We start from the raw sequence: 27,132 nt of genomic DNA on the forward strand, positions 1-27,132 counted from the left end.
AGAGAAAAGAGAGGAAAAAAACATTCCTTGGTAGAGCTTACTTACTAAATCAAATATAACCAAATAGAATTTTCCATCTAGCTAAGCAGAGAAAGGAAAAGTGAGGGAGGAGGCTCAGTGGATGAAAGCGCTTTCCAAGTGCTCAGTGCTTTCAGTGGATGAAAAACACATCAAGCTAATTAAATACATGTTCTTTGATGCCCTAGTGAACAAAACCATTGTTGAGAGATTAGTCCAAAGGTTTATTCAGTGATTAAAACACATGGATTCTTCTGTCCATAAACTTACAGGGATCATGAGTCGAGGGGGGCGGGAAGCACTTGCTTTTTTAAGTATGAAGACAGCAATGAAACACAGCAGGGAGATGGAGGCAGGGGAAGACAGGGAGCAATTGTGAATTTGGAGTCAGGGAGACCAAGTGTGGCCAGCAGAGATTGTAGTTCTGAATTTAAATGACTCTCTCTTTTCTACATAGTGCCTCTCGGGCTGCAGGGGGAGGGAGGCTGGCAGAGAGCTTTCTCAGTACTCCCACAGCTAGAGCTGCAACATTTTACCCTGCCACGCAAACACTGTAACTAAACAAGCGCAAAGTTATCAGCATGTTTTATTTCATATATCTGCTTGATAAAATACTATTTTCTGAAATCAACAGCTACAGCTCAGCTACAGTAATCATCCTTTTCATCAAATAGTATATTTTGCTGCAGAGACTTTCCTGTGACCAGCTATGCGAAGCAAGCTTCGGAGTACGTGTGCAGCTCACACCTGTGAGACCCAGCTCAGCTAATACACTGCAGCTGCATGATCTTCAGCAGCCACCCCGGGTTAGAAATTGAATATTGCCCTCACACGTGCGACAGACTTTTCATCTGTTGGCGGTTTCCTCTGGCTGCCAGGCTGCAAGAATTTTTTAATTGTTGGAATGTTGCTTATCCTTCCCTTAAAAGCCTGTAAGAAGAAACAATAAAACTATGAGTGTAAGGAAATTATATGCCATCCTTTACAGCTTAAAAGTCAGCTGCCTTGGATTTTCCCTTCTCAGGCTTACATTAGCACATAAAGCAAGTTTGCTGCTACTTATGTGCAGCTTGGCAACCTGCATCTTCCACTCTGAATAATATATCAGTCTCTGGAAGATCTAGATTTATGGTACTGGTGCTATAAAATTACCCTGGCTTCACAGATGGTATGGGAGAATTTTAATATTAAAAAGCAAAAGATTCATCTGATAAAGGTGGGAGAAGAAAAATCACAGCCTCAATCCAGATAGCCAGAATACACTGAGGCTAAAGAGAAGTATGGCTACAAATATCTCAGTGTAAAGCACCACAGAAGCAAGAGAAAAGAAACTGGCAGCTCTTACATGTGAATTCTTCAGAATGGGATTTTGTTAACAAAACCAGAAGGAAAGGGCTTGTGGAGAGCAGACGCCCCAGACTTCCCCTCCTGGTACTCACTGGCCTGTTTGAAGGCCTGCAAGTAGCAGTTAAGGATGAAGCTGGTAGAGCTGGTAAGGGAATTCCTGCCAGCAGGGAATGAGAGCTGAAGGAAGGATGGAGAGGGAACCCCCTGGAGCGCTGCAGGCAGCACCCGATGGGTGCGCTGAGGCTGTTAGAGTCAACAGACAGAGGTGAGGGGGCTGCCACTGACACCCTACAGTGATGGAAAGGATTTAAACATCAATAAGCTGTCAAAGCTACTCAGTAAAATTGTTATGATTACCTGTAGCAGAGGGAATGCAGAAAGTATATCAGCCTGACATTCTTCTGCCATTAAAATGGCTTCCAGCAGCTGGATGTCAGCCCAGCTTAATTTGTTGCCAACAAGATAGTCATGTCCATGGTCTTTTAAGGCCTACAAAATATAAACCATATAAGAAGTCATATGTGGCATAATAATTCTGTGCAGCGATTCCATTGCAGATCCTTAGTTCCCACGAGGAGATTCCATGATGGTTTTGGTTGTGTAACTCTACTTCTCTTTTGGTCCCCTCTGTAACTTCTTCCCAGCTCCCTCCTAGGACTTAAGCTGCCTGTGAGCCAAGGCCGCAGGCCAGGAGCCAGCTTGGCTGCGGAACAGCAAAGCTGTGTAACCTTGGCACAGACTTCTGAGCAGACTGCGAGGGCATGAGAAAACTCTGATAAAGTCTGTGCACTACAGTCACGCAAGGTGAGGAAGGTAAAATTACAACACACAAGCAGGATTGTCAAGGTAACAATCACTGCTAGCTCAGTTCAAGAAGAAAAATGCCAATATGAAAAATTCTAAAATGTTAGAGGGCAAATTTAAAAAAGAGAGAGAGAGAAAGAGAATTGGTAGAAACGATAATTCACTAGCGTTGGGAATTTGTTGCAGGGAACAGCAGAGAGCATCCCTTCCCCTCCTGATAGCTGCCTGGACAGTAAAGACCCTTCATGTGCCTTATGGGGGTAGGGAACATACCCCTAGTATGGGATTTACTAGGTGAATGCCATCTCTTTTGTGCATGCTGGCCAATAAATACCTGCTCTATATTCTTAAGCTCTATATGCCCTTCTTGCAGAGTCTTTCTGCACACACATAAAGATGCCTAAATAAAACAACTCAGAGAAGGTCAGTATAGGTCTCTAGGTATTATTACAATATATGTAAGCAATGGATTTGAGAAAAATCACCTGATTAGGTCCAGATTATAAAGCACAGTTGTATTTAATGTTGAACAACAGAAGTACATAGACAAGTGAGTTTGGAAAGCTGGCACGGGTATTTAAATGGTGCCCATATGCAAAATGCTAGCAGCTATGAACCACTAGACTACAGTTTAAAAGTCTGAGCCCATCCCTTTTCTTCTAACAGGTAGGATTTGCTCTGTGAGAAGCCTTATTGGAGTCAGCAGAGATGCCTTGTATCAGTAGCTGCCCGATGTTATTTTGTGGCCCTTTTCACATCACTGAATGGGGGCTCCATCACCCACTTCCACTACCAGCACTACTGGAAAATAAATGATCACCTTTTCATAGACAGGAAAGTATCTGGTTTTAGCACGTTCAATGATTAAGGCAAGGTTCTTCTCTTTTACTTCAGCTGTTTGAAAAGGGAGTGGCATGATCATTCCCATCAGGTCAGTTGTTCCCTCCACATACATATCAATCCTGAAATAAATATTTTTATTTAACATTTATTATTTGAACAATCCATGCTGGCTATTTAACTGAAACAGTGTGTTAAAGTTATCAGGCAGCTAAATATTCACTAGCCAATGCAGAATACAAAAAAAAAAAAAAAAAAAAAAAAAAAAGTTTTCTTATTCTTTCTTTTTGATGGAAGGGAAAGAAAAACCAGTGCCAGTGTTTTCAAAACATGAATTTTTGTAGACAGATTCACAGACCGCGCAAAAAGCAGGATATTAAATACATCAATTAAAGAGAGCCTAATTTAATTGTAGTTCATATCGTTCTCCTGCTCTCATATTGATTTATGCTGGAGGACAGAAGTATGTATATGCCATTTGCTTGGGAAGGGTGGAATTTGATGCCTAATTAAGAAAGGTTCCTGGCTGCAAATGACTGCAAATTGCCAATTCAGATGTGCTGCTCCATAATATTGGTCCACAGTAATATTATCTCTGCTGAATTGCCTACCCATTAGCAAACATGTTCTGGTAAATTTGTTCACGGGAACAAACCCTTTACCTCAAATTGCAGTCAATTATCTCAGGGACTTGGCTGATTTTTTCTATGATTTTTATTTTGCTGAGTACAATGAGTGAATGAGAATTCTGGCTTTTGTATGAGCTCTTTCATTATGACGGGAGGAAGCCAGGCTCAGGTGTGTGTACCCACAGCATACATAGCAAAGTAACACTGGTTTATTTTTCAGTAGCAATAAGCTACTGAAGATTTCTTCCTCATCTTTCATAAACTAGGAAAAAAATCTTCACATTTAAATCAAAAACTTAAAGATAAAAACTAAAGAGGTGACAGAGCACTGGCAGATGCACACACACCTTTACATGCAATGTTAAAAAAATCAAGCAGCAAGGGTGGTGTATACTATTACTGTACCAGGCTCTTTCCTTCAGGTCCTTCCCGTAGAGGTTGTGCTTCGCTGCAATGTAGCCGAGGATGGCTCTGGTCTGCACCATCTTCATCCCGTCGATCTCCACCATGGGCACTTGCTGAAACAGCAGGGAGCCATCTTTGAAGGAAACAGAAGCAAACTACTGAAACCACTAAATCGGAGGAAAATAAAAAGGGCTAATAACATACCAAAACATTTCTAATTGAGTGACTAAAGCTGTTGCAGCGGCAGCATGCACAAGCAGCCAGGTCTCTCAGATCTTCTCTTGAAAGGACATATAAGGTACTGCTTTGGTTATATTGACTCAGATTTACCTTTAGGGAGACAATTTACAAACTCACCATTGCGTAATTTTTCCAAGTCTTCCTTTGTTTCTATAAAATCTTCCTCAAACTGAAAAGCAGAGATAGACAACATTTCATCATGCTGACCGTAATGGTGAAGGGAGTCTGGAAGTCAGAAACAGGACATTCCCACTGCATCTCATGACTATTTGGAGATCCCTACTCCTATTCTACACCTCCACTCTAGCAAATAATGCAGGATTACACCTTCACCTGGCCCCACCGTAACGTGCAACATCCTACAGGGGAAAAAAAAATCCCTTATTATAAAATCCTGTCTACACACCTGCAAAAACAATTACCAGATATGAGTCATCTACTTCAGTGCTGTGCAACTGGGACACAACAGTTAGTCTGCATATTTATATGTACACACTCAATATACTCGTATTCAACATACTCATTATGTTCTCAATATTTCATGTGCCATCAGCTGTTTTTATCTCCCTACTTCCCTCGCTGGTATTTTAATTCTTTTTAAATAAAAGGACATTTGAATGAGGGCACAATCTTGGTTCCCGCAGCATTTGTGCTCTGCAGCTTCTCCCTCAGCAACATTTATTACATGTGAGCATCACTAAAAAGGCCTTTCATTTTCTATGGAGGATAAGTAGCTCCTGAGAAATGAAAGTACCACATTTAAACAAAAACCAAACATAGAAATTAAGTTGCCTTAGGGTGGCTTTTCAATTAATATGGGTAGCTCTGTTGGTGTGGGGGCATTTCTGCTGAATTGCCCCAATCAGATCCTGACTAAAAGGATGAAAAGCATTTTGTGTAGAGAAAATATTCTGAAGTTCTTCATGGGGTACACACGGGTCTTTGAATAATGACCATTCACAGTGAGTTGAAGAGATGCACAGTTTGGGACTGTAGCAACAATCTAAGCCTGATATGTAGAAACTATGTTTTGAAAACAAAGATCCTCTTTGTAAAGAAAAAAAAAAAAGTTGCTGGAACAGCAGCTGGAACATCTCCTAAAAAATACAATTTGCAACAGAGCATCACTGAATTCAAGGCATTCTGCTTCTGCACATGGGATGTGCTCATCTCTCCAGACATGCTGTGCGTGCTGCTGTGCATAGCTCTTAAGCACAACATGTACTTGGAAACCTTCCTCAAAAGAACACTCAGGTTAATCTGATCAATTTACAGAAAGGTACAAACCTCAACCCCAGCTGCTGCCAACAGCCATCGAATTGACTCCATCTTCCCCCTTCCTTTGGTATAGTGCAGCTTAGGTTTCCCTGCCATGATTTCAGCGTTCTTGTTTCCTGATAAATTCAAGAAGAGGATTTTAAAGAGTTTTTTTGACGTTTTAAAGGAGAGCGGCAACCCAGACTTAGACATCTGAGTTTGACTCCTATAGATTCAGTGACAAACAGTACAAGCTACCAGGATAACATGCAGTAATTTCAAAGAGATATATGACAACAGATAATAAACATGCTAGATCATATACATATCTTAATAAATAGATAAATCAGCTCAGCTTTAAGAAGTCATGGGAATCTTACAACCAAAGCAGAACTGTAGGGTTTTCTTAGTTAAAATGTGCAGTAGGTTTTGAGTTTGGTGACAGCATCCACATCATACCAGATTTGATAACATACGATATCAGATTTCTTGTTTCACAAAAACACCAAGGCAAAAATATCATCTACACCTCTCTCATTATGAAGTTTCAGAGCTTTGTACTGCTGTGGTTTTCAGAATAAGGGCTTATTACAACAATATATACTAAGCATTTATTTTACTAGGCCCAACTGAGCTAGTTCTATTCTGACCATTAGCCACATCACAGTATATACATTTACAGGATGTCAATCCACTTCAAGATCCTTTCCGATTTCAGGAACAGTATCTAAAATGTAGCAGGGATTTACAGCCTCCTGACTCTGCAGACCTAACTTCGAACATTAAATCAAGTGAACAAATGAGAACTAGACCTGAACTGGAGCAAGAAGGTCCATTCAGTGCCCTCAGTGTCATAGCCGTGGTGAGAGCTGGAAGTCGGCCCACAAGATAACAGCACAGTGATGAAATGCTTAGTTTTTCAAAATGCCATTGACACCAAAACAAGGCAAAAAGCAGTGTCACTGCCACCAAAAGCAGCTACCGGCAGTAATGCAAACCTGGAGCTGACGAGGGTTTGCACAGACAATAAGTTAAGCGACAAATCACACTGTGCTCTTGTCAACAACGGGCCCCACAAGAAAACTGATGGAATGAGAAAAGGCCAAACTCAGAACTGATTGAGTGTTTCATCGTTTAACCAAGGTTTACCTGGCCACAGGAAGGTTTGCTTAATCCTGTCTCAGGCTTGTAAGTATTACCGAATCACAGAAAGAATCACAGAATGGTTAAGGTTGGAAGGGACCTCTAGAGATCATCTAGTCCAACCCCACTTACTCCAGCAGGGACACCTAGAGCACATGGCACAGGGTGGCATCCTGGCAGGTTTGGAAGATCTCAAGAGAGGGAAACTCCACAACCTATTTCAGGGCTCTGGCACCCTCACAGGAAAGAAGTTCTTCCTCATATGGAGATGGAACTTCCTGTATTTCAACTTACAACCATTACACCTCAGCTTGTCACTGGCCACCACAGAGAAGAGCCTGGCCCCATTCTTCCTACAATCACCCCTCAGGTACTTGAGCATGTTGATCAAATCTGCTCTTAGTCTTCTCTTCTGCGAGTAAACAGGCCCAGCTCGCTTAGTCTTTCCTCATAAGATACATGCTCCAGTCCTTTAATCATCTTTGTGGCTCTCCGCTGGACCCTTTCTAGAAGTTCAATGTCCTTCTTGTACTGGAGAGCCCAAAACTGTACACAGTACTCCAGGTGCAGTTGCACCAGAGCTGAGTAGGGGGGCAGGATCACCTCCCTCGACCTGCTGGCAATGCTTCTGCTGATGCAGGCCACAATCCCTTTGGCCTTCTTGGCCACGAGGGCACATTGCTGACTCATGGTTAACCTGTTGTCAACGAGGACTCCCAAATCTCTCTCTGCGGAGCTGCTTTTCAGCAGGTCAACCCTTAATCTGTACTGATGCCTGGGGTTATTCCTCCCCGTGTGCAGGACCCTGCACTTGTCCTTCTTGAACCTCATGAGGTTCCTCTCTGCTCAACTCTCCAATCTGCCCAGGTCCCTGTGAATGCCAGCACAGCCCTCTGGCGTGTCGGCCACTCCACCCAGTTTGGTGTCATCTGCAAACTTGCTGAGGGTGCACTCTGTGCCTTCGTCCAAGTCACTGATGAACAACTTGAACAGAACTGGGCCTAGTACTGATCCCTGGAGGACACCACTGGCCACAAACCTCCAACTAGACTCGGCCCCATTTATCACCACCCTCTGGGCTCTGCCATCCATCCAGTCCTCAATCCACTTCACTGTCCGCTCATCCAGTCCACATCCTCGAGCTTCCCTACAAGGATGTTATGGGGGACTGGGTCAAAAGCCTTGCTGAAGTCAAGGCAGACAACATCCACGGCTCTCCCATCGTCCATCCAGGCAGCCACCTCGTCTTAGAAGGCTAGCGGGTTTGTCAAACACAACTTTCCCTTGGTGAATCCATGCTGACTACTCCTGATCATCTTCTTCTCCTTCACATACCTAGAGATGGTCTCTAGGATGAGCTGCTCCATCACCTTTCCAGGGACGAAGGTGAGGCTGAGTGGCCTGTACTTCCCCAGCTCCTCCTTCTTGCCCTTTTTTCAAGACTGGAGTGACGCTGGTTTCTTCCAGTCCTCAGGCACCTCCCCCGCTCTCCATGACCTCTCAAAGATGATGGGAAGTGGCTGAGCAATGATCCCTGCCAGTTCCCTCAGCACTCTTGGCTGCATCCCATCCAGGTCCATAGATTTATAGGTGTCCAGTTTGCCTAAATAAGCCCTAACCCAATCCTCCTCAACCAGCAGAAAGTCTTCCTCTCTCCTGGTTATCTCTCTTGTCTCCAGGCTCTGTAGTTCATGGGGTAGTTCATGGGCCTTAGTGGTAAGGACTGAAGCAAAGAAGGCATTTAGTAACTCTGCCTTCTCTGCACCCTCTACCACCAAAGCACCTTCCCCATTCAGCAGCAGACCAACGTTTTCCCTAGTCTTCCTCTTGCTGCTGATGTGTTTATAGAAGCCCTTCCTGTTGTCCCTGACATGTCTCGCTAATTCTAATTCCAGACGGACCTTGGCCTTCCTTGTTTCATCCCTGCATTCTCTGACGATGTTCCTATATTGTTCCTATGTGGCCTGGCCCTTCTTCCACATTATAGACATGCTCTTTTTCTCAATAAGTTTACCCAACAGCTCCTTGCCCCTCCATGCAGATCTCCTGCCCGCCTTACTTGACTTCTTTAGGTTAGGAATGCACTGATCCTGAGCTTGGAGAAAGTGGTGTTTGAATTAATCTAGTCCGAGAGCAGTCCCAAAAATGCCGATGGAGAGGCACCCACAAACAGCCCACAAGGTTGCAGCAAGGAAAGGAGACTGCAGCCCCTGCCTTTCTCCACTCAACGGGCCCTATCAGCAATGGCTGTTGCCGTCCAAGGAGCTGGGCTCACCCAACTCTGCTGCTCCAGTCCAAAATACAGATAAATCTTCCAAAACTCTGCCCAGCTTCATCTGGCTTTGGAAACACGAAGCAAAATTGCACCACTCGCAAAATACTCCATCCCTTTGTGCTCTGGATGATGGACTCAACTTCTCTGACAGCCCAGATATAAGCACTCTGACCCCAAGAATGCTGGAGAAAGGTTCTGAGGACAGGATATCTTAAGGAGAAAAAGCAATATTCCTTCCCCTCTTTCCTCATCAAAATAAGCTGACTAGATGATCCCAGACAAGATCTTGGTGGTCTCAATGCTCCTCTTCCAACAGCTGGTGAAGCTAAAGGGCAGAGGAAGTGCAAGTTGAAAAAGGCATCTGTATCAGCATAATCCTTCCTTGACCATCACTTGGCAGGGATCAACTGGAACTTAAGTCTTTTCATGCAAGTTGGAAAAAGCTTCAATTTTTCTAGAACTGCACTGCTTAAGGATTGACTTAGAGATTCAGGGGGAAGCTTTGCTCCTATCATACAGTGGCAAACTACTTCAGTGGCTCTGTTACAGCTCTGCAATCAATGAGTCTTTGTAAAGCAATGAGTCATTTAAAGGTAACAAAGTCATTGGCAAATAAGCTTTCAACAGCAGTCACAGACTGAAAAAAACCACAAACTTCTTTCTACACAGTCCAGCTTTACTTACAACTCAGACAGCCTGTACTCAATCACCTATCACTATGATCACTATATTATATACATATATATATATATATATATATATACACACATATATATACATTTTTGACCAAAACAGGCCAAGTGTCAGCATTCCTGTAAGAAAAAAAGTGATTTTAATAGTGTGCTCATAATCTGCTGCAAGGTCTTAAGATTTTCTTCCTAATCGTGAAAACCAATTGCATGACTTTGTTCCTCAAAGCCACCTCAAACAGTGCTGTTCAAGCCAAATGGCCTTGTGGCACTCGTCCTTGCTCCTGTACTGCATCAGGCCTGATTAGGGCTTGACATGACTGAACTTTTAATTTCTCACCGTGTCCTTCCTGCTGGAATTCAGGCCAAAACACGTTGGATTCAGAAGTATTCCTTTCTGGAGCTAGCAGGAGTGCCTGAAGAAGGTAAAAGGGAAATCAAGCCTTGAGATTTTAAAGAAGAATAACAAATAACAACACTGCTTTAAAACCTCTGTTGATAAAACACAGAGCCAGAGCTGAAACCCCCTCTATTTAAACCACCACAATCCAGCCTGGTGAGAGTCTCTACGGCAAGAAAACAAGTGGGAGGTGACCCCAGCACAAACGCTGCCAAGCAGCACCAACACTTAGGTGTAGACCTGCAGTAAAGGATTAGCCTTTTGTGCAGGAGGAGCCAGCCTTCTGCTCCCACGAGAGGATGCCCTGCGTGCCGTGGAACACCGACATTCCCTTAGGAGCCCTCAGGGAGGGCAGCAGCAGCATCAAGTGAGCAGCAGGACGGAATCCAAGGGGGCCGCAGCTGATCCGGCCCTCAGCAGACACGGATGTTATGCCAGCAACATTGGGTCACCTTCCAGTTTTGTGAGCTGACTGGCGCTAACGCCAGGCCACGCAACAGCCCTGCAGGGCACCCAGCTTTTGGGACAGCGCACCCCGCCCACAGCAGGAAGCGAGGAAGGGACATGTGCCCGCGGGTCGAGGCGTGCACTGCACATGTGTGTACACGTGAGCACGCTAGCACGCCTGCCCCGTCCTTGCCCTGTGCAGGCGGCCGGGGGAGCGCAGAAACGGGAGGCTCTGCACGCGCCGCTGGGCAACGCGCGTCCCCCGCAGCAGGGGCCGGGGCGCAGCTCGGGGCTCCCGAAACGCGGCCGCCCTCCCCACAGCGCCCCTGGCTGAGGGCTCGCGCCAGAGCGCGGCTCCGCTCCGCCCCGCGGGGACAGCGGCGCCAGCAAGGCCAGGGGCACCGCCGGGCCCTGTCCTGTCCCGTCCCGTCCCGTCCCGCGGGGAGCCCCGGGCCAGCAGCGCCCTCCCGAGCAGCAACGCACCCCGCTCCGCTCCGCGCCGTTACCCGCCGCCTCGCTCGGCCGCCCCGACGCGCAGCCCGCAGCGGCGCCTGCGCCCACGGGCCCCGCCGGCGCCCGCTCCGCCCGCCGTGCGGCGCCGCCAAGGGGCGGGTCAGCGGCCGCGGCTGCTGCTGCTGCTGCTGCTGCCGCCGCTACGGCCGGAGGCGGCGCCGCAGCCCGGCGTAGGGCGCCGCGGCGGCCGCTGCTTCCGGGGTGCAGACGCGGCGGGCGACGGGCCCGGCGGGCTCCGCTGCCGCCGCCGCCGAGCCCCGCGCGGCCCCTCTGCGCACAGGGGAGCCGGCCGTGCGCCGCGCTCCGCGGCAGCCCCCCCGGGCTGCGCCAGGGCGGCTCTCGGGGCACAGGGGACACTCTGCAGGCCCTGAGGGCCTTGGGGGTGTCAGTGACCCGGGGCGAGGAGGGGGAGCTGTCCCGGAGCCCGCGGCCGGCAGGTTGCCAGCACGGCAGAGCTCCTGGCATGGCTGCGCAGCCAACTGGTAAAGTTTGCACAGCACCAAGGGGAACCTAACCACGAGGAAGGTCACGAGCAGAGGCCAAGGTCTCTGGCTCGAGCGTGGCTGCGCTCAGCACTTCTGTGAGGCAGAAGGGAAGAGGCTCCTCTGCACCACAGCCCTTCCAGCTCCTTCCCCCCTCTCCGCAGAAAGAGAAAGAAATTTTGCACCTTTCTTGCTGCTAGGCACAATTTTATTCCCATTGTATGGCCTCTTATGAGGATGAGGAGAAACACAGCCACATGGACAACAGATTTTTTACACTCAGTTTAAAGCTGATGGTACTAGTGAGCAGTTAGGGGCAGCAGATGGCAGTTGCATGTGCATGGTTGTTTCATTTCATATACACATTCATGGTTCCAGCTTCCTTGCTCGTCCCTCAGTAGCAGAACTTGCTTCCAGTGATCATGTTCATGATGTACCATTAAGAGTTAATATTTAACTGAGCTTACAGATCCCATTTAACATTGCAAGGCAAGGTGCTGGCACCTCCTGCCTCTGCCAAGCACAGCTTTTCATCTTTACACTTGGATACAAGTATCATCTTTCAGTCAAACCTGAAAAATGCTTTTAGCTGCTACAGTCAGCTTTATTATTAGCATTTGTCGAAATATGCTGGAAGAATCACTACAGAGACTGCAACTGATAACCAGCAAAACAGAGCTATATGATACAGTATATTGGGATCAAAAGTCCTAAATCAAGAAAATGCCTGTTTTGAGGCAATCCCTGTCAAAACAGAACCTACAGGCCTTACCAGGCCTGTTTTCAGAGGGGTCATGTAGACCATGTTTTATGCTAAGCTCTCTTTCAAGCCACTCTCAGGACCAACAGAAAGACAGAATGAGAGACTTCTTATCTATAAAGCTAGCTGCAAACAGTCATTAAATGCTATTAAATGTTATCAGTAAGTCTTTATCTGTTTTTTTTTATCTCTTAGACGAATCAGTAATTTAAGACATCCAGCTTTGTCCAGCACAGACCGTAATTCACTGAACCATTTCATTTGCTGGTGCTCAACTAGATTCACAACCGAAGACCATGCAGTAGTGCAAACCCAGTCCTTAGACAGAGAAAGAAAGATCATGAAACCTTGTAATTATTTTCATTAATTCCACTTGGAGACTATGAGGAATCACAGGGAAAATGCAATAGACTTTATATGTTGCTGCTCACTGGTCTTCCTCAAAAATTTTCATCACATCTGGAACATCCTTTTCCTCCGTTGGTGGCTTCCTCTGGCTGCCAGGCTGCAGAAATTTCTTTATTTTGGGGACATTACTTATTCTCGCTTTAAAACTCTACAAAACAAAAAAAAGAACAGCACTATACTTAAGAATCGTGGTTATTATCAGACATTTGGATGTTACCCTTTCTGCAAAAGTAACTTTGGGGGCTGATCATGCAGCAGACTCTTTATACTTTGTCCCTATTACGCTTTTGAACCACGTGATGCAAGAGGTCTAAGAAGGTAAGGACAATCAGTATTTGAGGCAGGCTAAAACTACTCAGGATATTTGGTTTTGTCTTTCCTTCCCCTCCCGCTCCCTCATACTTCTTAGCCAGTGTAAATCCACTTCTGATTCACTTCATATTAAAAGTGCCCGTTCAGTTACCTGCAGGAGAGGAAATTTGGCAAGTATATCAGACTTGACCTCCTCTGCCATTAACAGGATTTCCAGTAATTGCACATCTGCCCTGCTAAGCTGGTTGCCCACAAGGAAGCCTTGTCCATGGTCCTTCAAAGCCTGAAAAGGGAGAACAATGACCAGATGTATAAACAACCAATCTGACCACATTCTGACTGCATCAGTCCTTTCTATTAGGCAGATTTTTCACATGTCTCATTTCTAGCCCTCATCCTTTCACTTCCATAACCCTCGTAATCCAGACCTCTGTGCTGAAGGCTCAGAGTTGCTGGAATACAACCATGACCGCAAATGCCCCACAAAATTTACAAGAGGTTGGAAGTTCAGCCCATGGCATAATAGAATATTTTGGACTCTACCCAGATACGGGCACATCCCGTGTTTCTCATTTGTCTCCTCTTCTGTGTTGGCAAATGTTGTGTTGGGAACTCTCCATATGTAACCTTCTTGTTACAGGAGGAACTGCAACATTTTCACATAGCGAAGAAATGCTTTTACAGAGCGTCCTGTACTGCAAATACTACAGGGGGAAATTTAACATTGTCCAAAGCAACATACAGTCTGAAACATATTTGCTGAGCTTAATCCATCTTGTGTTTTTGCAGCTCTACGTACTTCCCAGATTTGTAGTATCCTCTATCCCTTTTGTATTCCCTCAGCCATGCCTTCTTCAAGACATTGCACATATATTTAAGTGGTATTTCCCTCTCCATTTTTCTGAATTAAGTTTGCATGTACAGACCCAGGATGGAGTTTCAGAAAGCCACATTAACTAAGTTGCTACATCTTTGCTACCTACCTTCTCATAGGCTGGGAAATATCTGTTTGTGGCCTTGTCCACAATATTAGCAAGGTTTTTCTCCTTTTCATTAACTGGTTGGAAAGGAACCATCATGATTAACTCGTTCAGATCCATTAATGATTCCACATACATATCAATTCTGGAAGAAAAAGGTTGATTCGGTCCATTCATTGTAATAATGTAGTAAGCACTGACAGCCCCAGTTGAGATGTTAGGAACATCTCTTCTGCCCAAAACACATAGTGTGAAGAAGTACCCGGCAAGTGAAGCAGCTTCTATTTTGAGAGGAGATAAAAGGCCAGTGGAATATACCTAACCAAAGTACTACATCCCTTCCATTTTTTGCTAGTAGTGTTACTCCTATGTATTAACTTTTTCTGGCATACATACAAAGTTAGCATACATCATCCAAGCCAGCACTAAAAAACAAACAAACAAGCAAAAAATGAGAGTGTTAAACAGTGGTTCTGTCCATGTCCTACTGGATACCATCAAATGTGTCTGCTTGTGCTAATTACAGCATTAAGTATTTCAGGGTATTTATATAGTCAACACGTGCCCGAGAACCCCGCCCTTAAATATCTCGCTCCTAGAAAGAGAGGAGTTTGTTTCCATCAGAGACATTTCCCTGGATCTGAGCTGCTGAAAATGCTGGCGACTCGAGTGGGCAGTGCATGAAGAGCGGCAGCAGGAGGACAGACTGTGCTCTGGGCTCCTGGCAACTCTCCTCTGGTAGTTACATTGCCCTTTGGTCTTCATGAACACCCTTCTGATAACTAGACTTGCCTCCAAGAGTCAAGACAGCAGGAACTCCCTTGCTCACCCCTGTCTATCTATTCCCGGTGGTTAATCCTGTTCTAGTTATGACCTGCAGCCAAGGGCAGGTCATGTAACAAAGAACCTGGAGAATCAGCCTGAAGCTGGGATATTGTTGCGGTGTTACACAACAAGGCTGTGTGCATTGTAGCCTATCAAACAGAGGTAGTATTGATACAGTACAGGGCTCTCTCCTTCAGGTCCTTCCCGTAGAGGTTGTGCTTTGCTGCTATGTAGTTGAGGATGGCTCTGGTCTGCACCATCTTCATCCCATCGATCTCCACCATGGGCACTTGCTGAAACATCAGATCTCCACCTGAAGTAAAGGGGAGATGATCATGATATATATAGCCTCTGAATGAGGACCATCAGTGGGTGCTTGGCAAAAAGGTCTTATGATCCATATTATTTGATCTGAAACAGTCTTCCTCACTCTCATATTATGGTATGGAAAAAAGTTTACCATGAAATGAAGAACCATTTCTTGGTGATATGTTAGTCCAAATTTATAACAATCAGCTTCTCAAAGTTACTTCAAATCTGATGAAGCCCCCAGATGCAGGACTAAGTATCACACACTGAAAAGGGCAACTCCTGCACTGCATGGTCCTAACTCAGATGAATTTCCATTGAGGCTAACACAGACAGGAAGGACTGAAGGACCTGGCCCAGCTGACCCATCCCAAACCAGCTTCTGTCATGCTGTGATAAATATTATGAAAATGCGGACTATTAAAAAGCTTGCTGACCTGAATGCCTACATAAATGTTTATACCTATCTTTGTGACTACTATACTGACTATAACTAATCAGAGATGTATGTCAGAGAAGTTGCTTTATGGGATCACATTTATGGTCTTAAATAACTGATATACTGTGTCCATCCTTGGATCTACTGTAAGGCAAGTGTGCATAGAAACTGTCTGCTACTAAGGGCATAATTTTACAGTTATGCTAATGTCTGCAAATACAGCTGTGCTTTTTGAAAGCAAGCAGGTGGCAGGAGCATCAACTCATTTTTCTAAAATTCAGCCTTTTTTTCTTAAGAGAGACATGAGACTTCTCAGGTTTCTAAGACAAATAGTCCTATCATTAAAAAGTGAGGCAAACTTACTCTTCCGTAACCTTACAAGGTCATCCCTTGTTTCCAGATAAACTTCTTCGAACTGCAAGAAATAGAGAAGAAATATTGTCACTTGATGTTTTAGCTTCTGCATTGCAGGAGACAGCACAGGACCAGGAGTTATGCTCCTCTCCTCTTCCTTCTTCCATACGAATCACATCTGTGTTCAAGCAAGACTTTGGCTAAACCAGAGGTGCCCAGAAGCCACAGAGCACTCTCTTCTGGGCAAATACAACCGTGCTGCTCCCGGTCTCAGCACTGGCAAACACCAGAGCAAGAGATGGTGCAGAGAGAAGGGAAGGTGGTTAGATGATAGCAGAAATGCGCTAGAGCATCTTTGCCACAAGCTGGGAAGAGGGATGAGGAAGAGAAAGGTTCACGTGTCCTCTGCAGCCTTCTGGCTCATTGCCTGTCACCATGACAAAAGCTCTCAGCTCTTAAACACACAGATCCTTCACACTGTCTCCCCTTCCAGCATTAATACCGGAAATAGTTAGAGCTGAGAAGAAATACTGTTTGTTTTACGTAAGGCAGTACCTCCAAGAGGAAGTTCTGCTGTAACAGGCATAACAAACACACTTCTGGGGATGGGGGTTTAGCCTAGAGGCCTTCAGAGTTGAATGGGCAGAACCCCTATGATCAGAAGATGGAGACTACCCCTGAGGTTATAAAGAAATTAATTGGCTAGCTCTAGGGTGATGCACTCATAAGGATGACTCGGTCCTCATCATGCACTGCGCTAAGCACAAAACTTGAAACTGCTGGACAGTCTCAGTTTTGATAAGGGGCAGTAAAAATACGATTTCTCACATGCTCTTAGCATAAAAAAGAAAGCAGACCTCGACGCCAGCTGCTGCCAGTAGCCACCGAATCGGTTCCATCCGGCCTCGGCCATTGAAGTAGTGGAGCTTGGGTTTCCCAGACATGTTTCCAGGTACCTGATTCCCTACTGTCTACGATAAAAAACAAAGTTTAGCAGAATAAAGATTCAGAATGTTGGCTTTTACTCTCTAACTGCTTCTGAAACAACATTCAAAGCTGTCTCATCTCAAACCAATGATTTTTAATCCAGGACTCTCATCAGATTAACAGAGGTGTTCAAATGGGTTGTATCATGTTGTCTTAAGATGCCTTTTACCCATGCAGTTTATTTATATTACTGAGAATGACTGGTCCACTCCAGAGAGAAAGTAAGGAGATCAAAATCTGTTTTCCGAACGCTCTCACTCTCCCAAAGTTCTCTGCTCTTACCAAAGAACAGGCTGTGCAATATTCACGGCTCTTTCTATTTGGACGTTATCGCAGTACATAGTCTACTGTATAAGCAGATAGACAGTACAAACTCAGATATTCGTTGTTTCCTCCAGCAGCTGTTAGGTTTCATTTTAAGGAGGTGGGAAGGTTTTTTTTTTTTTTTTTTTCCCTCCACTGCATGCAGTCTCATTTACAGCACACTCCACTCCTCTCATTTTGGGAAGAAAGCACTAAAAAACCATTTTTAACTAACTCCACTAATATTAGATTGAGTGACAGTTTTAACCACAGGCATACTCAAAGTAAAACATTTAATCCATTTAATTCTCTTTTTTTTTTTGGCATTCTTTTTCTTTTCCTTGAAATTGTGCTATATCGGGCACACTCAGTTGCCAACAGTAGTTCCAGCTTTATCAGTAGAGTCAACAGTTAAAGAATAAACACAGATGGAATGTGAATTCTGTACGCTCTCCCGTCCACTCCACGAGGAAACATTTTGTGCACAGAGGCAGCAAATGCATAAACAATACTGAGCTTTATCCTACTTTCACAGTTATAAGCACTACATCAACAATAAAACTGAAGCATTAAAGCAGCAGAAAAAACACTGTCTATTAAAGGCATAAGGCATTAATCCACCATCTTTTCTTTCAAGTACACTCATTCCCTGTGCACATCTGAGGATTCAAAAAGCTTACCCTGTAAACAGTGTAACTTGCTCGAATCTCCCAGCAGCTTTGCCCTAAAGTTCTATACTTCAGCAGTCCCTCCTACAAAGTGAATTACAGCCAATTCTCTGCAGATGAGAAACTTCTGTTTCTTAAATAATTAACTCTGCCTCTTCACTATGTACTAACAGAAAAGAAATTCCTCAGTAAGCTTACATGTACAAACGTAGGACTCAGTAATTCAAGATCAGTTTGAACATTGGAGGGGGTAGAAAACATGATGCCTTTTATTTTCACTGTTGAGGATTCTGCTAGCTAAAAATAATCGACATAGCTGAACCACTTCCAAGATATAAAAAACTCTTACGATATTAATCAATTTTTTACTTAAATATGTTATGATTTTGTCCTTCTAAAAAATTGGCTCTTTACTAATCAACTAATTCAGCTTGAGTCATACATAAGCTCCCTTCTCTTCTCTGCTAGTGGGGATATTCCTTCTAGACACCTATACTTGCCTCATATTGATTCATGTGCTAGATTTTCTTCCTAATCGCATGTGAAAACCAATTGCATGACTTTGTTCCTCAAAGCCAGCTCAAACAGGGCTGTTCAAGCCGAATGGCCTTGTGGCACTGGGCCTTGCTCCTGTAGTGCATCAGGCCTGATTAGGGCTTGACATGACTGAACTTTTAATTTCTCACCGTGTCCTTCCTGCTGGAATTCAGGTCAAAACACGTTGGATTCAGAAGTATTCCTTTCTGGAGCTAGCAGGAGTGCCTGAAGAAGGTAAAAGGGAAATCAATCTTGAGATTTTAAAGAAGAATAACGAATAACAACACTGCTTTAAAACCTCTGTTGATAAAACACAGAGCCAGAGCCGAAACCCCCTCTATTTAAACCACCACAATCCAGCCTGGTGAGAGTCTCTACGGCAAGAAAACAAGTGGGAGGTGACCCCAGCACAAACGCTGCCAAGCAGCACCAACACTTAGGTGTAGACCTGCAGTAAAGGATTAGCCTTTTGTGCAGGAGGAGCCAGCCTTCTGCTCCCACGAGAGGATGCCCTGCGTGCCGTGGAACACCGACATTCCCTTAGGAGCCCTCAGGGAGGGCAGCAGCAGCATCAAGTGAGCAGCAGGACAGAATCCAAGGGGGCCGCAGCTGATCCGGCCCTCAGCAGACACGGATGTTATGCCAGCAACATTGGGTCACCTTCCAGTTTTGTGAGCTGACTGGCGCTAACGCCAGGCCACGCAACAGCCCTGCAGGGCACCCAGCTTTTGGGACAGCGCACCCCGCCCACAGCAGGAAGCGAGGAAGGGACATGTGCCCGCGGGTCGAGGCGTGCACTGCACATGTGTGTACACGTGAGCACGCTAGCACGCCTGCCCCGTCCTTGCCCTGTGCAGGCGGCCGGGGGAGCGCAGAAACGGGAGGCTCTGCACGCGCCGCTGGGCAACGCGCGTCCCCCGCAGCAGGGGCCGGGGCGCAGCTCGGGGCTCCCGAAACGCGGCCGCCCTCCCCACAGCGCCCCTGGCTGAGGGCTCGCGCCAGAGCGCGGCTCCGCTCCGCCCCGCGGGGACAGCGGCGCCAGCAAGGCCAGGGGCACCGCCGGGCCCTGTCCCGTCCCGTCCCGTCCCGTCCCGTCCCGTCCCGCGGGGAGCCCCGGGCCAGCAGCGCCCTCCCGAGCAGCAACGCAGCCCGCTCCGCTCCGCGCCGTTACCCGCCGCCTCGCTCGGCCGCCCCGACGCGCAGCCCGCAGCGGCGCCTGCGCCCACGGGCCCCGCCGGCGCCCGCTCCGCCCGCCGTGCGGCGCCGCCAAGGGGCGGGGGCAGCGGCCGCGGCTGCTGCTGCCGCTGCTGCTGCTGCTGCCGCCGCTACGGCCGGAGGCGGCGCCGCAGCCCGGCGTAGGGCGCCGCGGCGGCCGCTGCTTCCGGGGTGCAGACGCGGCGGGCGACGGGCCCGGCGGGCTCCGCTGCCGCCGCCGCCGAGCCCCGCGCGGCCCCTCTGCGCACAGGGGAGCCGGCCGTGCGCCGCGCTCCGCGGCAGCCCCCCCGGGCTGCGCCAGGGCGGCTCTCGGGGCACAGGGGACACTCTGCAGCCCCTGAGGGCCTTGGGGGTGTCAGTGACCCGGGGCGAGGAGGGGGAGCTGTCCCGGAGCCCGCGGCCGGCAGGTTGCCAGCACGGCAGAGCTCCTGGCATGGCTGCGCAGCCAACTGGTAAAGTTTGCACAGCACCAAGGGGAACCTAACTGCGAGGAAGGTCACGAGCAGAGGCCAAGGTCTCTGGCTCGAGCGTGGCTGCGCTCAGCACTTCTGTGAGGCAGAAGGGAAGAGGCTCCTCTGCACCACAGCCCTTCCAGCTCCTTCCCCCCTCTCCACAGAGAGAGAAAGAAATTTTGCACCTTTCTTGCTGCTAGGCACAATTTTATTCCCATTGTATGGCCTTTTATTCCCATTGTATGGCCACGTGGACGATAAAATTTTTACACTCAGTTTAAAGCTGATGGTACTAGTGAGCAGTGAGGCTCAGCAGCTGGCAGATGCATGTGCATGGTTGTTTCACTTCATATACACATTTAGGGTTCCAGCTTCCTTGCTCGTCACTGAGTAGCAGAACTTGCTTCCAGTGATCATGTTCATGATGTACAACTAAGACTTGATATTTAACTGAGCTTTCAGATCCTATTTAACTGAGCTTTGTTTACAAGATGTATGTCATCATTATGCGAGATCTACATTGCAAGGCAAGGTGCTGGCACCTCCTGCCTCTGCCAAGCACAGCTTTTCATCTTTACACTTGGATACAAGCATCATCTTTCAGTCAAACCTGAAAAATCCTTTTAGCTGCTACAGTCAGATTTTTATTAGCATTTGTCGAAATATGCTGGAAGAATCACTACAGAGACTGCAGAAATGTCTGCTCTGAGGCAATCCCTGACGAAACAGAACCAACAGGCCTTACCCGGCCTTTTTCAGAGGGGTCATGTAGACCATATTTTATGCTAAGCTCTCTTTCAAGCCACTCTCAGGACCAAGAGAAAGACAGAATGAGAGACTTCTTATCTATAAAGCTAGCTGCAAACAGTCATTAGATTTTATTAAATGTTAACAGTGAGTCTTTATTTATCTGTTAGTATATCTCTTAGAATCAGTAATTTAAGACATCCAGCTTTGTCCAGCACAGACCATAATTCACTGAACCATTTCATTTGCTGGTGTTCAACTAGATTCACCAGAGAAGTGATTGTAGTAGGGCAAACCCAATCCGTATACAGAGAAAGACAGATCATGAAACCTTGTAATTATTTTCATTAATTCCACTTGGAGACTATGAGGAATCACGGGGAAAATGCAATAGAGTTTTTGTGATTTTATGTTGCTGCGCACCGTTCAGGATAGAAAATTTTCAGCGCACTTAGAACATCCTTTTCTTGCATTGGTGGCTTCCGCTGGCTGCCAGGCTGCAGAAATTTCTTTATTGTGGGGACATTACTTATTCTTGCTTTAAAACTCTACAAAACAAAGACAGAACAGCACTATACTTAAGAATCGTGGTTATTTTCAGACATCTGGATGTTACCCTTTCTGTAAAAGTAACTTTGGGGGCTGATCATGCAGCAGACTCTTTATGCTTTGTCCCTCTTACACTTTTGAACCACGTGATGTAAGAGGTTTAAGAAGGTAATGAGAATCGGTGTTTGAGGCAGGCTAAAACTACTCAGGATATTTGGTTTTGTCTTTCCTTCCCCTCCCGCTCCCTCATACTTCTTAGCCAGTGTAAATCCACTTCTGATTCACTTCATATTAAAAGTGCCCATTCCGTTACCTGCAGGAGAGGAAATTTGGCAAGTATATCAGACTTGACCTCCTCTGCCATTAACAGGATTTCCAGTAATTGCACATCTGCCCTGCTAAGCTGGTTGCCCACAAGGAAGCCTTGTCCATGGTCCTTCAAAGCCTGGAAAGGGAGAACAATGACCAGATGTATAAACAACCCATCTGACCACATTCTGACCGCATCCGTCCTTTCTATTAGGCAGATTTTTCGCATGTCTCATTTCCAGCCCTCATCCTTTCACTTCCATAACCCTCGTAATCCAGACCTCTGTGCTGAAGGCTCAGAGTTGCTGGAATACAACCATGACCGCAAATGCCCCACAAAATTTACAAGAGGCTGGAAGTTCAGTCCAGGGCATAATAACCTTCTTGTTACAGGTGGAACTGCAACGTTTTCACATAGCGAAGACATGCTTTTACAGAGAGTCCTGTACTGCAAATACTACAGGGGGAAATGTAACATAGAAAGTGATACTGAGGTGCCTTTTGTCCAAAACAACATACAGTCTGAAACGTATTTGGGTAGCTCAATCCATCTTGTGTCTTTGCAGCTCTGCATACTTCCCAGATTTGTAGTATCCTCTATCCCTTTTGTATTCCCTCAGCCATGCCTTCTTCAAGACATTGCACATATATTTAAGTGGTATTTCCCTCTCCATTTTTCTGAATTAAGTTTGCATGTACAGACCCAGGATGGAGTTTCAGAAAGCCACATTAACTAAGTTGCTACATCTTTGCTACCTACCTTCTCATAGGCTGGGAAATATCTGTTTGTGGCCTTGTCCAAAGTATTAGCAATGTGTTCCTCCTTTTTATCAGCTGGTTGGAAATCAGCCACCATGATTAACTCGTTCAGATCCATTAATGATTCCACATACATATCAATTCTGGAAGAAAAAGGTTGATTTGGTCAATTCGCCGCAACAACATAGTAAGTAGTGACAGCCCCAGCTGAGATGTTAGGAACATCTCTTCTGCCCGAATCACATAGTATGGAGCAAACCCAGCAAGTGAAGTAGCTTCTGTTTTGAGAGTAGACAAAAGGCAAGTGGAATATGCCTAAAATGAAAGTATTTCCCTTACATTTTTTGATAGTAGTGGTACTGATCTGTAGTAACATTTTCTACCATATGTACAAAGTTAGCATATGTCATCCAAACCTGCACTAAAAAACAAGCAAAAGATCAGATGTGTTAAACAGTGGTTCTGTCCATGTCCTACTGGATACCATCAAATGTGCCTGCCTGTGCTAATTACTGCGAAGTATTTCAGGTAGTTAATCCTGTTGTAGACATCACCTGCAGCCAAGGGCAGGTCATGCAACAAAGAACCTGAAGAATCACTCTGAAGCTGGGATATTCTTGTGGTGTTACACAACAAGGCTGTGTGCATTGTAGCCTATCAAACAGAGGTAGTATTGATACAGTACAGGGCTCTCTCCTTCAGGTCCTTCCCGTAGAGGTTGTGCTTCGCTGCTATGTAGTTGAGGATGGCTCTGGTCTGCACCATCTTCATCCCATCGATCTCCACCAGGGGCACTTGCTGAAACATCAGATCTCCACCTGGAGTAAAGGGGAGATGATGGGGAGATATTTAGCCTCTGAATGAGGACCATCAGTGGGTGCTTGGCAAAAAGGTCTTATGATCCATATTATTTGATCTGAAACAGTCTTCCTCACTCTCATATTATGGTATGGAAAAAGGTTTACCATGAAATGAAGAACCATTTCTTGGTGATATGTTAGTCCAAAATTATAACAATCAGCTTCTCAAAGTTACTTCAAATCTGATGAAGCCTCCAGATGCAGGACTAAGAATCACACACTGAAAAGGGCAACTCCTGCACTGCATGGTCCTAACTCGGATGAATTTCCATTGAGGCTAACACAGACAGGAAGGACTGAAGACCTGGCCCAGCTGACCCATCCCAAACCAGTTTCTGTCATGCTGTGATAAATACTATGGAAATGTGGACTATTAAAAAGCTTGCTGACCTGAATGCCTACATAAATGTTTATACCTATCTTTGTGACTACTATACTGACTATAACTAATCAGAGATGTATGTCAGAGAAGCTGCTTTATGGGATCACATTTCTGGTCTTAAATAACTGATATACTGTGTCCATCCCTGGATCTACTGTAAGGCAAGTATGCATAGAAACTGTCTGCTACTAAGGGCATAATTTTACAGTTATGCTAATGTCTGCAAATACAGCTGTGCTTTTTGAAAGCAAGCAGGTGGCAGGAGCATCAACTCATTTTTCTAAGATCCAGCCTTGATTTCTTAAGAGAGACATGAGACTTCTCAGGTTTCTAAGACAAATAGTCCTATCATTAAAAAGTGAGGCAAACTTACTCTTCTGTAACCTTACAAGGTCATCCCTTGTTTCCAGATAAACTTCTTCGAACTGCAAGAAGTGGAGAAGAAAAGAAATATTGTCACTGCATGTTTTAGCTTCTGCATTGCAGGAGACAGCTGAGGACCGGGAGTTATGCTCCTCTCCTCTTCCCTCTTCCATACGAATCACATTTGTGTTCAGGCAAGACTTTGGCTAAACCAGAGGTGCCCAGAAGCCACAGAGCACTCTCTTCTGGGCAAATACAACCGTGCTGCTCCCGGTCTCAGCGCTGGCAGACACCAGAGATGGTGCAGAGAGAAGGGAGGGTGGTTAGTTGATAGCAGAAATGCGCTAGAGCATCTTTGCCACAAGCTGGGAAGAGGGATGAGGAAGAGAAAGGTTCACGTGTCCTCTGCAGCCTTCTGGCTCATTGCCTGTCACCATGACAAAAGCTCTCAGCTCTTAAACACACAGATCCTTCACACTGTCTCCCCTTCCAGCGTTCTGGGGATGGGGGTTTAGCCTAGAGGCCTTCAGAGTTGAACGGGCAGAACCCCTATGATCAGAAGATGGAGACTATCCCTGGGGTTGTGAAGAAATTAATTGGCTAGCTCTAGGGTGATGCACTCATAAGGATGACTTGGTTCTCATCATGCACTGCTCTAAGCACAAAACTCGAAACTGCTGGACAGTCTCAGTTTTGATAAGGGGCAGTAAAAATATGATTTCTCACATGCTCTTAGCATAAAAAAGAAAGCAGACCTCGACTCCAGCTGCTGCCAGTAGCCACCGAATCGTTTCCATCCGGCCTCGGTCATTGCTGTAGTGGAGCTTGGGTTTCCCAGACATGTTTCCAGGTACCTGATTTCCTACTGTCTACGATAAAGAACAAAGTTTTGCAGAATAAGGATTCAGAATGTTGGCTTTTACTCTCTAACTGCTTCTGAAACAACATTCAAAGCTGTTTCATCTCAATCCAATAATTTTTGATCCTGGACTCTCATCAGATTAACAGAGGCATTCAAATGGGTTGTATCATGTTGCCTTACGATGCCTTTTACCCATGCAGTTTATTTATATTACTGAGAATGACTGGTCCACTCCAGAGAGAAAGTAAGGAGATCAAAATCTGTTTTCTGAACACTCCCACTCTCCCAAAGTTCTCTGCTCTTACCAAAGAACAGGCTGTGCAACATGCACGGCTCTGTCTATTTGGACGTTATTGCAGTACATAGTCTACTGTATAAGCAGATACTAGGTACAAACTCAGATATTCTTTGTTTCCTCCAGCAGCTGTTAGATTTCATTTTAAGGAGGTGGGAAGTTTTTTTTTTTTTTTCCCTCCACTGCATGCAGTCTCATTTACAGCACAGTTCACTCCTCTCATTCTGGGAAGCAAGCACTTTCTAAAAAACTATTTTTAATTAACTCCACTAATATTAGATTGACTGACAGTTTTAATCACAAGCATAGTCAAAGTGAAATATTTAATCTGTTTAATTCTGGGGTTTCATTTTCCTTTTTTATTTTTGCCTTGAAACTGTGCTATGTTGGGCATTTCTAGCAGATCACTCAGTTACCAGCACTAGTTCCAGCTTTATCAGTAGAGTCAACAGTTAAAGAATAAACACAGATGGAATGTGAAGCAACAGCCCATTCTGGGCACACTCCCATCCACTCCATGAGGAAACATTTTGTGCACAGAGGCAGCAAATGCATAGACAATACTCAGCTTTGTCCTACTGTCACCATTATAAACACCACATCAACAATAAAACTGAAGAATTAAAGCAGCAAAAAACACAACTGTCTACAAAAGCATATATTCCTCTTATAGATAGCACATAATCTTCTCCAAAATAGGAAGAAGGTGGTAACAGGAAGCACTCCTCACATTTCTGAGATCAGAATACATATGTTTTTAATCATTACTCCTGGCAAGCACATACTTTAAAGTGAACTTTCCATGCCACGTCAGTAATGAAAGCAACTACAAGTGTTTAATCCATTAATCCACCAACTTAACTTTCAAGTGCACCAATTCCCTATGCATATCCAAGATCCAAAAAGCTTACCTTGTACAAAGTGTAACTCCCTGTAAGCTCCCAGCAGCTTTGCCCTGAAGTTATATAGCTCAGTAGCCCCTCCTACAAAGGCTATTACAGACAATTCTCTGAAGATAAGAAACTTCTGTTTCTTAAAAAATTAACTCTGCTGGATTACTATGCACTAACAGAAAAGGAATTCCTCAGTAAGTTTACATGTAAAAAAGTAGGGCTCAGTAATTCAAGATTAGTTTGAACATCTGAGGGGGTAAAAATATGATGCCTTTTATTTTCACTGTTGAGTATTCTGCTAGTTAAAAATAATCAACATAGCTGAAAGATTTCCAAGATTAAAAAATTCTTACAATGGTAACCAATTTTTTTACTTAAATATGTTCTTCTTTGTACTTCTAAAACATTGGCCCTTTACTGATCAAATAATTCAGGTTGAATCATACATAAGCTTCCTTCCCTTCTCTACCAGTGGGGCATATTCCTCCTGGACATTTACACCTGCCTAATATTGACTCATGTCTGTTAGATTTCATTCCTAAACATAAAAGATTATTTTCTGTTTCCATCAAAGATAATTCCTTGAATTTGATTTGGTGAAATGCACGGTACTGACAACTCCAGGTGACAGTGAAAGAAGAGTGATATCAGTAAAAAGAAGTTTGTCCTCTGCACTCCTGGCAGCTTTCTTCAGATAATTTTATTTACTTTAAGGAGTAAATAGAGCGTAAATTCCCTTGCACCCTCCTGCCTATCTAACCTAGCTGGTCAATAATGCTGTAAACATCACCCTTGGACCACGTCATCCTGTGTTACATTAAAATCTGCTGAATCAGTCTGAATCTTATAGTAAGCTGGGACATTTTTCTTGAATTACCCACAGGGATGTGTGAATTTTACTCTATCAAAATGGTACTGTTACACTACAGGGCCCCCTCTCCGAGGTCTTTCCCATAGAAGGTCAAGTGCTGTGTAGGGGCTTTGCTCCTATGTAGCAGAAAGTGATCCTCGCCTCATCACTCTCCACCAACGGTGCCTCTTAGACCAACACATCTGTGCTTGACAGGCAATGTCT

The 27,132-nt window shown here is 45.3% G+C and overlaps 3 protein-coding genes across 3 annotated transcripts; all 3 read right to left on the bottom strand.

The window, feature by feature from the left end:
- Positions 1–587: 587 nt before the first annotated feature.
- On the bottom strand, positions 588–5,696 carry LOC104581181 (glutathione S-transferase). The gene is made up of 6 exons (XM_010228745.2): positions 5,571–5,696; positions 4,401–4,452; positions 4,044–4,176; positions 2,990–3,131; positions 1,723–1,854; positions 588–948 (listed from the first exon to the last, which is right to left on the bottom strand). Exons 1-6 carry the CDS (start codon positions 5,655–5,657, stop codon positions 826–828), a joined length of 669 nt encoding a protein of 222 aa, XP_010227047.1. The 5' UTR covers positions 5,658–5,696; the 3' UTR covers positions 588–825.
- Positions 5,697–12,676: 6,980 nt separating this feature from the next.
- LOC148593554 (glutathione S-transferase-like) lies at positions 12,677–16,858 on the bottom strand. The gene is made up of 6 exons (XM_088530621.1): positions 16,734–16,858; positions 15,886–15,937; positions 14,955–15,087; positions 13,953–14,094; positions 13,121–13,252; positions 12,677–12,805 (listed from the first exon to the last, which is right to left on the bottom strand). Exons 1-6 carry the CDS (start codon positions 16,818–16,820, stop codon positions 12,677–12,679), a joined length of 675 nt encoding a protein of 224 aa, XP_088386747.1. The 5' UTR covers positions 16,821–16,858.
- A 4,284-nt stretch (positions 16,859–21,142) lies between these two features.
- LOC148593555 (glutathione S-transferase-like) lies at positions 21,143–24,911 on the bottom strand. The gene is made up of 6 exons (XM_088530620.1): positions 24,763–24,911; positions 24,018–24,069; positions 23,088–23,220; positions 22,404–22,545; positions 21,648–21,779; positions 21,143–21,333 (listed from the first exon to the last, which is right to left on the bottom strand). The coding sequence occupies exons 1-6, from the start codon at positions 24,847–24,849 to the stop codon at positions 21,193–21,195; spliced, it is 687 nt and encodes a 228-aa protein (XP_088386746.1). The 5' UTR covers positions 24,850–24,911; the 3' UTR covers positions 21,143–21,192.
- Positions 24,912–27,132: the final 2,221 nt, after the last annotated feature.

This window comes from Tinamus guttatus, unplaced genomic scaffold (assembly GCF_059628265.1).
Source record: "Tinamus guttatus ecotype Peru unplaced genomic scaffold, ASM5962826v1 Tinamus_guttatus_pri_ptg000383l, whole genome shotgun sequence".
In the NCBI taxonomy this organism is placed as follows: Eukaryota; Metazoa; Chordata; class Aves; order Tinamiformes; family Tinamidae; genus Tinamus; species Tinamus guttatus.

Excerpts from the sequence above, each read along its gene's own strand:
- LOC148593555 (XM_088530620.1), bottom strand. The coding sequence starts at position 24,849 with ATGTCTGGGAAACCCAAGCTCCACTACAGCAATGACCGAGGCCGGATG. Across the intron at positions 22,546-23,087 it reads GACCTGAAGGAGAGAGCCCT|AATTGATATGTATGTGGAAT; the intron begins GTACTGTATCAA and ends TTTTTCTTCCAG. Across the intron at positions 21,334-21,647 it reads CCAAATTTCCTCTCCTGCAG|AGTTTTAAAGCAAGAATAAG; the intron begins GTAACGGAATGG and ends TTTGTTTTGTAG.
- LOC104581181 (XM_010228745.2), bottom strand. The coding sequence starts at position 5,657 with ATGGCAGGGAAACCTAAGCTGCACTATACCAAAGGAAGGGGGAAGATG. Across the intron at positions 1,855-2,989 it reads ACTTTCCTGTCTATGAAAAG|GCCTTAAAAGACCATGGACA; the intron begins GTGATCATTTAT and ends TATATTTTGTAG. Across the intron at positions 949-1,722 it reads CTGCATTCCCTCTGCTACAG|GCTTTTAAGGGAAGGATAAG; the intron begins GTAATCATAACA and ends TTCTTCTTACAG.
- LOC148593554 (XM_088530621.1), bottom strand. The coding sequence starts at position 16,820 with ATGTCTGGGAAACCCAAGCTCCACTACTTCAATGGCCGAGGCCGGATG. Across the intron at positions 15,088-15,885 it reads CCTTGTAAGGTTACGGAAGA|GTGGAGATCTGATGTTTCAG; the intron begins GTAAGTTTGCCT and ends CCTTTACTTCAG. Across the intron at positions 12,806-13,120 it reads CCAAATTTCCTCTCCTGCAG|AGTTTTAAAGCGAGAATAAG; the intron begins GTAACTGAACGG and ends TTTGTTTTGTAG.